Here is an 11,196-nt window from a genome sequence, read left to right on the forward strand (position 1 = left end):
GCCACAGCCAGGTGAAGTGTGGGCATGTCCCTGACCTTCACCAGCCACTGGGGTCATCAACACTGAAGCACCTACATGCTGGATAAAAATAGAGAAACACATCACATGGCCAAAGTGTTGATGCTGACGCCCCGTCACAATACAAGTGATAATCCTCATCTTAGTATCTCTTAGTAACCACTCATTTGACTCAAAGTCATTCCAGCAGTATTCACAGATCTTCCAAAGAGACCTGCTTCCAAAGACATTCAGCTGTCACCTGAGGTCTGGTTAGTGTCCAAGTCTCACCATACAGATTAGGAAGCACCAAGACCCTAAAGACTTGGACCTTTGTTGTCCTCCAAAGATATCATCATCACCAAGCATCACCTCTGTCCAGCAACCTCATGACTCCACAAGTTCTTCCCAGGTACTTTCCGCATCCTAAATCTCAAAGACCAAGGACCCAGAGACATCAGATAAGTGAATGTCTCTACAGGTTCAGTACCTTCACTGCATGCTAATACATTTCTAATGACAGAGTCCAGGAGGTCATTAAAGGTGTGGATCATAATCTTTATCAAGCACATTTGCAAACCCAGACACTCAGGTTCCTCATTCAATTTCCCAATGCTGCAACCAAAGTACCCATTTCAACCCAACGCTAATAATAATCACATTATTCCCTTTGATTGCTTTGGATATTGAGTCAGACTCAGAGGATATTGAGTCAGACTCAGAGCTTTAGATATCTGTCACTGAGATAGATGATGACTGTAGTGCAGTTTTAAGCAGAAACAAGGTGTTAATCAGTGAATTGCTGCTGACGCTGCAAAATGATGCATGCGCAGTGAAGGCAGGGTGGATCGATTTTTAGGGGAGACCATTTGGTCGGTAACACTGGCACACAATATTATCAAAGGAAAAAAACCCAGGTCATGAAACAGTGAACCAAAGAATACAGTGCAACTCCTACAAGAGCACACGTGGAACTACTATATAAAGAAAACATCAGAAGACAGAAACTACTAAAATAACCCCAGTACAAAAATCATAAGAGATACCAAAAAATGCAAAGAGGAAATAAAAGCACAAGTGCACAAGAGGGCGGGACTCTCGCAGCGGACTGCTGTCACCGTGCTGCGCTCAGATCACAAGCGTAACTATGACGACAGTCAGGCACAGCTACAAACCAGGAACTGAAAAGTAAACACTGTAACAACACCATATAACCTCAGACATGAAGATCAAAACCTCTTGTTCAACCACTCATTCCCACACACACACGCATCTAGTAGACCCACGCACGCTCACATGCATTCTCACACACCCATTCACAACATGCACATCAGCACTCACAAAGGAGACAGGATCCCACCATACGCCCAACATGACGTACAGCAGAGGCATCTGCCGTATCTGCAATGGGATGAAGTGTAGCTTTGGAGGAACAAAGTGTTTTGATTCCTCTGTGAGCAGGTGGAGGGTCACTGCACCACAGATGGTGTGGATTCCTCAAACAAACATATCCTTGTCTACTCTCTCTGCCATCATGAAACATGGTTTGAAAATATCTGCACTGATGATTTCAGAGCATAGCAGTAGTGGGCACAGTTCTGCTAATCCGCTAACCGCTAATAAGCGAAGTGCAAATCTAGGGTCGTGTGGTGCATTATGGGGACGCAAATTTTTTCGGCTACCAGTCCACATTCAAAGACGGCGGAAAGCAGCGAGGAGTGTTGTGATTTGGACCATTTCAACTGCTAGAAAGTTGATGATTTAAAGCGTTTTTGTAAGCTCCGCGGATTGCCTGTTACAACCAGAACTGCATACGGCAGTAGACCGAAACGGAAAGAAGAGCTGGCTGCTCTTGCGTGTGCTGCATCGGTACAGAAACTACAGTTGGTGCTGACAAAGGAGGAAGAGAGAGCTGCTGTTGAAAATGACGCCCAGTCCTTGTTGATAGTTGGAGACAAACAAATTTCTGACCCCTTGAAGGCAACTGACGGATGGTTAGATGAAGTCCAGGGTCTGAAACTGTGGCCACCTTGCATTTTAGCCGATACTGCAGAATATTTGCTAAGCAGGGATGAGAAATCGCTACTCCACCAGCTTTGTAATGACTACAAGGAAGGTGGGTCTCACCTGTTTGGTGTCACGTTTGTTTTGATAAGTTGACAGACATACATTGATATGTGCATGCATGCAGTTTGTTTATAGAACATGTCAATGTTACACTCTAATAATAAAATTCAGTCATTCATGGCGTGACATTACAGTCATAAGTCGATGCATGAAAACGGCGCCATCACCACATTATAATTCAGCAAGGTTTCAGAATTTTGACAAAATAAATGTGCAAGAAACTTACAATTTTGGTCCATCTTTTAAGTCCATTTGGATGTTTCTTTTCTGTGGGGAAATTGTGTAGAATGAACAGAGGTTTACAACCACATTCCTTCTTCTTTCCGTCTTTGGGTGGACTCGGCGGAGCTTTGCCATTGTGTGTTTTCTGCCACCTTTCAAGCCTATAAATTCTGTTTGAGCATTTGAAAACAGCACAATGCGCCCCTGTCATTATTGTATGCATCGCTTAAGGCTTAAAGCCTTTGAAACAACCCCTGTAAAGCCGTGGTCACAACCTGCCGTACTTGCACGTGCGTGCAGTCTACTTGCAAAAACGTGGGTTAAATTTGGAGATCCGTACGTCGTAAGTACTGCCTCAGTACAAATTTAGGAGCACGCAGACACATGCAGACACGCCGTAGAGGTTTTAGTGCATGCAGAACTTTCGCTGCGGTCAGGCTGCGGATTCACCAGCAGTACAGATGACGCACGTTGTGAGTACTGCCTCAGTACGGATTCAAAGCGGCACAGTTTCATTCACTTACTATTGAATTAACCAAATCCGTACGTAGGTAGTACGGATTACGGCACTCACCACATACTATGGAGGCCGACAGATTTGCATGCACAACGCAGCTTCTCACTTGAACTTGGACTTTATTTCCAAACGTCAGCAACACACACTCCACAGCTTCAGTCTGTTAACTAGCTGTAACTTTTCGAGGCAAGTAAACACTCATACAACTATATAAACTATATAAATGCAGTCCATTTACAACTGACCGCTGCAGGCTGGACATGCTCATGCATCGCTGACGGCGAAAAACACCTGCCGCTCCGGTCCCACTCATAAAAAAGAAAAGCCGACCCCACACACACACATTGCTTTATTGTCAACTCTCTTTATCGTTACACTCCAAGAGACGTGCATTGAACGTACTCCCTCCCTCCTCTTGCTACTGCCTCCGTACGTTTTCACAAAAACGTAGTGGCCGTGGCATCCGCAGAAAACGTACGGCTAAAAAAAAAGGCATGGTGGGTTGTGACCGGGGCTTAAGCCTTAACTTTCACAGTCCGCTAATGCTACCATATACGAATTTCAATGGTGGTGGTGCATGTTTGGTAGCTGGAATTTTTGACCCTGTTTGACCGACCATCCCTGGTTCTCAAGACCAGGCACCTAAGTGGCTCTACTCTACTCTTTTCTACTCTCCTATTTTACTCTTCCTTTTTAGATATTTAGATATACCTTTGTATACTGGCATAGTTCCACCTTAGAATTGGAATATAATATATAAGATATACCTTACTGAATTTTCATGCGCAGATGCGTTGCGCACTTCGCTTATTAGTGAAGCTAACTTTCTTGTTAGCAGATTAGCTTTCCAGCTAATTTTGAAAGCCATCAGTGGACCAACTAGCTTTCACTAGATTTAGTTCCAACATTTTTTTGCTGGCATAGTGAGCAAAACTTAACCGTCAAAATTATACTATATGTTGTGTGTTTTGCAATAGTCAGACCGCTGTGGGCGCAGTCCTCCCCTTGCAGAAGGGGGCAGGCTGGCTGCCAGCTGCTGCCGTAAAAAAAAAAAAGTGTAATTTACTTTCCACCTGCGACAGGTGGGCAGGAGACATGAAACATAAAGCACTTTTCACTCATGGTTTCACTTATAAACAACTAATTCTGAACAGTTTATCAACATTAACAGTAACTGTCATTTTTACAAAGTGAAATTATCACACTTATCTTGTAAAGTAATGCACTAATTCTGAAGGTTTGAGCTTTAACAGCGCCAAAAGGCATTATGGGAAATTCAAATGAGTCTTGTTCAATCGACACCCCCCCCCCATCAAAATGCATTGAACACTGTCATCTGCTGGATGGGAGTGTGAATAGCAACCAATGTTGGTCGCTGTTTGTTGTGAATTACACTTCACAAACAGAATTTTCAGTTTTGCAAGTGCCTTTTTTTTTTTTACAAATGAAAAAAAAGACAGATTTACAAGTACACATTTATTTGTAAAAACCAACACACATGTTGCACACTGTATAAAGACAGAAGCTTTGGCTCGTTGTTCATTTGTGGTTTGTGATCACCTTTGATTTTACTCAAAAGCCTCGGCTGTGGTTAAACTCAAAACTGGCTTATCAGTAGCCGACAGTGTACCGAGTCAGTACTAGCGGTTAGCTGTAACTTGTGCAAAACTTTTTTGTGGTTTATCGGTTTAGACTTATAAAAGTCAACTTTTCAGTTAGTGGATTAGTGGTTATTGAAGCTAACTTTTTGGTTAGCTGTACCCACCACTGAATCATAGTACCCATGTGCATGAAGATGCTATGTGCTGTGACACATAGATAAGCTAAGTGTTAAAAGCAGTACGAGTGTAGAAACCTTGTTTAGCACAGAATTTACTGGTAAACATCACAATTAATTGCCTAGTGGTAATCTGACCTTAACCCCAAATATGTTGACCTTCACCTGAATAATTGACCATTGGTTGACTTTGCCAGAGAATATACAGAATTCACCTTTACATGTGTGCCACGTTTGGTGCAAATCAGTTTGAAAATCAATTTATTTGACCGCAAAGACCTTGATGTTTGGCAAAATGAACCATACCAAGTTTGGGGGAAATCTGTCTGAGGACCTGTGATTTGCTGGGGAACAAGCACACACAAACAAACAAACAAACATTCCTCAAATGAAAGTATGATGATCCCGATATGGATCCTGGAGTTTATTATTATTTTCTTTAATATTGTCATTCATGAATCAAAAGCTAATGAGGCATTTGTACATTTGCCTCATTATGTACATTTTAATTAAAAATAGAACATGTTTTGTTCCCAAAACTAAGTATCAGTTGTATTTGTTTTTGTTGTGGTTTCTGGAACGGCGGTGTTGGCCCGGTGATCCCGTGTGTCGAGGTCCAGCTTGTCCCAGGGTTTGGGATCTTTAGAGTCTCATTTCACTTTCACTGTGTTTGTCTTTCAGCGCGGAACAGGAAGTGATGGAGATCATCAACAGCGAGATACCTACGGCGAAAAAACATCTAAATGCCTCGTCGCCTGGAAGTATCTATTCTTCAGGTAGGCGTGGTGAATTCGCATCTGTTTTTCTGACAGCGAAAAACGCAAAAGACGAGAGATGTATTTTGTGAATGGATCAAAATTCTGTTTCAATGGTGATTTGGACTCGTTTCAATTTTTGTCTTTTTTTCTTTAATGTTGTGAGGCAGGTTTCATTTTATTTTTCTTTAATAAAGGTCAGGGGGTAAAATTTTAAAGCTTGACTGCCATCATCTGGTTAGCAGAGGTAATAACAGCTTGATGTGGGTAAAATAGATCACGATAATCACTGCAGTGCTTCTGCTTTTTTGAAGATTTAGTTTGAGTTCTTTTTGTTCAGATTTGGAACATGAAAACTATAAACATCATATTTAAAAGCATCCAAAATAAAGTTTGTCAACATGAAAAAAATTCATTTGATGGTTAATCTACAAAGATTGAATAAAAAAAGAGAAAACTTTCAATGTTACACATTTGCAATTTAATTTAATGGGACAGAATTATTGTGCAAAGTAGGGTGAAAGTTACAGAAAAATCAAACTGAAGCTCAGTCAGGCTCAAAACATGTAACTGTTTCAGTGTCACAGAATAACAGACAACAACAAAAAAATGTGGCATATCATATTTTGCACAATTTTCTTTATTTGCATGTTTTTCATACAAAATATGGAGCTGCATATTTTGCAAAGGTATATGCAATATAGATAGATGAAAAAATGAATCATCACCTCCAGGGATTTACTGCAATAAAGCAGAAACAATAAACACTCTCATCTTGCACATCTCTAAATTAAAAGTGCACATAATGAGAACAAACTGTATAAAATCTGGTTGATGCACCAGATCAGCTGAAAAAAACAACTTTGTTTTGATTTTTGGAATACCTTATAGAAGTACCTGCAACATGAACACTGCCACCTGCTGGATGGTTAGACACTGGATTAATGATGAATTAGGAGCAGGTGTGGTTGTCAGAATCTGTTTCTGCAGAGAAATATATGAAAAGAATTGTGGCTTATTGTTCTAAAACTTACATAACAGTCACACATGAACAAAACCCTACAGAAAGGATTTTATATGAATTTGGATGAAGCAGACACTTCTTCGCGTTCTCTCTCTCTCTCTCTCTCTCTCTCTCTCCACATATGTGTAGTTTTGAAGGTACATGAAGCTTGAAATTGGCTTGTTTCTCAGTTTCTTTCATTTCCAAATCTGGGTTCTGGTGGCTCCCAGGGTCCAGGTCTGTTGTCCACCAAAGCCCCCACCATTCATTTTAATGGTGAAACTGGATGAAATGTGTTAGATTGATTGTTAAATACTCTACCGGATCATTCAAGTCAAATTTCTACACCCAGGCTAAGACCTGTGACCTCAGGTTCAGAGTGTTTCAGCGTGACTTGTCGCCTCTTTGCTGATGATGGTTTATGGTACTTTTTGAATCCAAACCTTTGTGCCGTCCAGACAAAGAGGTCACATCTTCTCCGGAGACTCATGGTCCACCAACATGTCAGAACGCCTTTGAGGGCCTGAAATCAGAGGATGAGGAAGACGAGGTGGCCCTGGCAGATGTACAGGACGAAGAGGAGGAGGTGGATGAAGAGATGCTGGAGGCCTTCCTGGACGGGCAGCTGGCAGCCGGACTGCAGGAAGGGTCACATGACCATGTCGCCATTAACAACCAGGAGCATGATGCATTCAATGTGCATGACTCCAAAGCCGAAGATGCCCTGAAGACGTGTAAGTTCCACGTTCTCTTCATCACAAGCCCACCAAGGTTCATTATAAATCACTTTTCGCTTGTTGTTATTAAAGTTGGTGATTATAGAAATGAGGGACATTAATTCGCCAGAAGGTTTTGATTGTTGTTTCTTTGGTTTTAGTGACGATGCTGAAGCAGGTCATTTTTGACCACATGATGAGCAGAACATCGGAGGAAAAGAAAGAAGAGACAGAGGAGGAGAAGATTCAGAGCGCCACTCCTGCAGATCTGTCGAGGGCTTCTGAGGAACCTGCTGCTGCATCTGAGGAGAACCCATCATCTGCAAACTTGCAGAAAGATGAATCTGAACAGCCAATTACAGGAAGGTCTGAGGCCCCTGAAGCCAACGGTGAGGGAAGACGAAAGCAAGAAAACAAGTCGTTGTGTATGTGAAGACTTTGGAGTGAAAATCAGGATTTTTCTCTTCTTCCTCTTCATCCAGGTGGGTTTGTGATCTTGGACTTTGACGCGGGTGCTGAGGAGAGCAGCACTGATGATGATGGATTAGAAGGAAGTGATGTAGTAATTGACTTGGAGAAACTGCTGTCCTCCTCCTCACAAACAGGGGGCAGCGGCCCCAACCTCAACCGGCAGCTAATGACCTACCTGCGCCTTCTACAGGCCGACCTGGAGTATCTGAAGGTAGTACTTTTTTTTAATCCATATAATAAAAGGCAAGTGGCCTCTGTGTGTTTGTGCATCCAGAGCATCAATTGAAATCCAGAAGGAGCCGACGTTCGTCTTTTGGCGTACTTATGTATTGTTTCATGAGGATTCAAGTCGTGAAAACAGCAAGGTGATCGGACCAATATTTTTTGAGAAAGCTGTCATTTTCAGTAATCAGTGTTGCGCTTCCACAATAAGTGCCTGTATTTCAAAATAAAAGCCTGTGAGGTTGCTGCAGACCTGACAGAACTCATCAGTCTGTCCATCCTCTAACATTCCAGACAGCAGATTCAGATCTGGACATTTTCTGTGTGCATGTGACCCCAAACCCAGAATTAACATGTTCACACTACAGACAAAACAGCAGAATTGTGTCTCAGCAGTGTCTCACATGGGCCAAGAAAGAAAGAAATGATCTAATGTGAACATTGTCACAGTACAAATATGAAACTTCAGTTATTCGTAATTTCTTTACATAGAATATTGTCCTGGTTAAGCAGCTTCAGAAAAGCTTATTGACAACAAAAATTAATTTTAGAAAATTGAACACAACTGAAAACAGATTAAACCTTCAATAAAGACTTCAATAGATGTTGCATAACTGTAAATGGATTGTCTCCAAAAGTCAACTGTCCTCCGTATATAGTATAGTCGACCACATCTAGAACCCATGACTGTCAAAATGTCAAAACCCATGACTGTCAAAACAGGAAGTTACTGATTTGTGGCGTAATCACAGATGGAAATGTTTAATGTTGAATTTCTGCATTTTTGTATCTTTAATGATGCAGTAGAAAACTGTTGGCTGCAGGAAAATGCAGTTAACCTGAATGTCAGAACACAGTTTTAAAAAAATAAAGTACTAAAGGCAAAATACAGCAGAACTGAGTAAAAACATACAAAAAATAATTTTAAAAAATACAATCAAATAGGAAAAAATATAAAACACAAACACTTTCACATTCCAGAAAACAGGACTTTCTGCACAAGTCAAAAATATAAAAAATAATTTCAAAATTATATTGTAGAAAATACTGAAACAGTTCAGGAAATATATATATATATGTGTGTATATGTATGTATATGCTTGTGCATATACATACATATACATACATACAAATTGGTATTTATTTGTTTGTTTGCTGTGTTTTCAGGAAGTCGAGATGAAGTTTAATCAGCTGCAGAAAACACTGATCGACACGCCTACTGACTCAGACGACTATGCCGGTGCGTTGCAGTGTTTTCTGCTTTGAATTATGAACAAAATAAAAGATAATGAACCTTTTTTATTGATGTTTGTCGACTTAAGTAAATTTCTGATTATTTTTCAGATGGGATACAGTGACTAAGCCACTTGACATTTGCGCCGCTTGATAACGGCGACCTAATGTGAGCGCTCGCTGCAGGAACATGACAATCAGTGCACGACATCATCATCATCATTTTGAAGAATATTTATAAATTCCACGTTGTCCAGCCATCATGAGGACGGCTAAAGTGTCTGGATAACGCCGCTGCCGTTTGCTTTAATCAACTAAATAAATTTAACACTGGACTTGTGACGTTGCACAGACGAGCAAGAGACTCAAACTGAAAATGAGATTTTCTGACCATCTTGATGGATCTTTTTTTTTTTTCCAGACACAGAACACGCTGTAGATTGAAACGTTTGTACTTCAATGCTTCCTGTTTCTGCACTCATATTGACTTCAGAATGAAAAGTTTGTGTTTGTACACGATCATGTATCCGGTCTGAAAAAGATACTTTTATTTATACTTGTGTTTAAAACATTTTGCAGCAAATCGGACTCAGAGGCATAACAACAGCACTTAGTGAGGTTTGCATGGAGTCAGAACTCCTCCAGGCCACTGGGGGCACTGTAGCTGTTTAGTCATTCTGCAGCAAAAAAAAAGAAGGTTTATGTTGACAGGTTTTTTTTTAACGCCTCAAATTCTCATAGAAAAGCACAAAATTAGAAATGCTGCGAGCCTCCAAATCTGTTGGACTTAAAATTATTCACTGTGGCAGTAAAACCTGTTTGAGAAAACAGGATTAAAAAGTGATCTGCAGACAAACCCCCATGCTGCTTGGGGCTGTAAATGGCTAGTTTAGGGCCCAAATCCAGCCCATGCACTAGCAATTTGACATCATTGTTGTATTAGCATAACTTTTTTATCTGCTTAATGTCTATTCACTGGCCACTGCACCATGTGCACTATGTTAACTGTCACATGTGCTGCAGCATGTCGGCTATAACTGGTACGCAGACTGCACCATGTGGGCTATGCTAACTGACACGTGCTGCACTGAGTACAGTATGCTAACTGGACCATGGGCTGCAATATGTGTGCTAAGTAGCTCTTGAGCTGCACCATGTGGACTATGTTAACGAGCACACAAGATGTGCCATGTGGGCTATGCTAACTGGCGCATGTGCTATGCTATGTGGCATCTGTGCTGCATTGTGTGCACTGTGCTAAGTGGTGCACGTGCTGCTGCACCATGTGTTCTATGCTTAACTAGCGTATCCCTAAAGTTTAGGAATACTTTCCATGCACTGTGACCAAATTTAAACCAAATTTCCTGCAAACAAAAAACTTTAGGTTGTTAAATGTTCAGTTACATTTTGAAGTTAGTCACTGTAGATCATACAACCCAGAGTTTTTCTGGCCTTTTCTTCACAAAAAGGACAAAGACTCAGAACATGCGATCAATATTAATGATTGGCAATAATATTTTGGGTTGATATTAACACTTTTTGTTTGTTTGTTTTCTGTGTGACCCTCGTGACGCTCTGAAAGAAGCAAGGATCGGTTCATCAAAGTGTTTATGTTTGTGTCTGACTTTACCAATAAATGAGTAAATAGCATTTGGATTTACGTTGTACTTTTGTTTGTTCACTAAAACATCTTGACTGTCTGTAAAACATCTTGCTGTGCAGATGGTCTCATATGAATATTTGAAAAAGAAATGATAGTCGAGACTGGAATTCTCCATATGCTGCACTGAATTCATGAATGAAGGTGACTTTGCTTTCTCTTTGTTTTATTCACTGTACAAAAACACTTTGATTTGATATCTCAACACCCCCCCCCCCCCCCCAAATGAAGGTGACTTTACTTTCTCTTTGTTTTATTCACTGTACAAAAACACTTTGATTTGATATCTCAACCCCCCCCCCCAAATGAAGGTGACTTTACTTTCGCTTTGTTTTATTCACTGTACAAAAACACTTTGATTTGATATCCCCCCTCCCCCCCCCGAATGAAGGTGACTTTACTTTCTCTTTGTTTTATTCACTGTACAAAACCACTTTGATTTGATATCTCAACAACCTCCCCCCCCCCCCCCCCCCCCGAATGAAGGTGACTTTCT

The 11,196-nt window shown here is 40.9% G+C and overlaps 1 protein-coding gene across 1 annotated transcript in view; it reads left to right on the forward strand.

Annotated features, from left to right (window-relative positions):
* The window catches only part of LOC117517906 (rho guanine nucleotide exchange factor 12-like), a 107,130-nt gene extending 96,434 nt beyond the window's left edge, over window positions 1-10,696 (forward strand). The window contains 6 exon segments of the mRNA XM_034179041.1: window positions 5,322-5,416; window positions 6,857-7,132; window positions 7,276-7,503; window positions 7,597-7,796; window positions 8,975-9,047; window positions 9,152-10,696. Of these exon segments, the coding sequence (XP_034034932.1) occupies window positions 5,322-5,416; window positions 6,857-7,132; window positions 7,276-7,503; window positions 7,597-7,796; window positions 8,975-9,047; window positions 9,152-9,165 (886 nt within the window). The 3' untranslated portion in view covers window positions 9,166-10,696.
* The last annotated feature ends 500 nt before the right edge of the window (window positions 10,697-11,196 follow it).

The sequence above is a fragment of the Thalassophryne amazonica genome, chromosome 9 (genome assembly GCF_902500255.1).
Source record: "Thalassophryne amazonica chromosome 9, fThaAma1.1, whole genome shotgun sequence".
In the NCBI taxonomy this organism is placed as follows: domain Eukaryota; kingdom Metazoa; phylum Chordata; class Actinopteri; order Batrachoidiformes; family Batrachoididae; genus Thalassophryne; species Thalassophryne amazonica.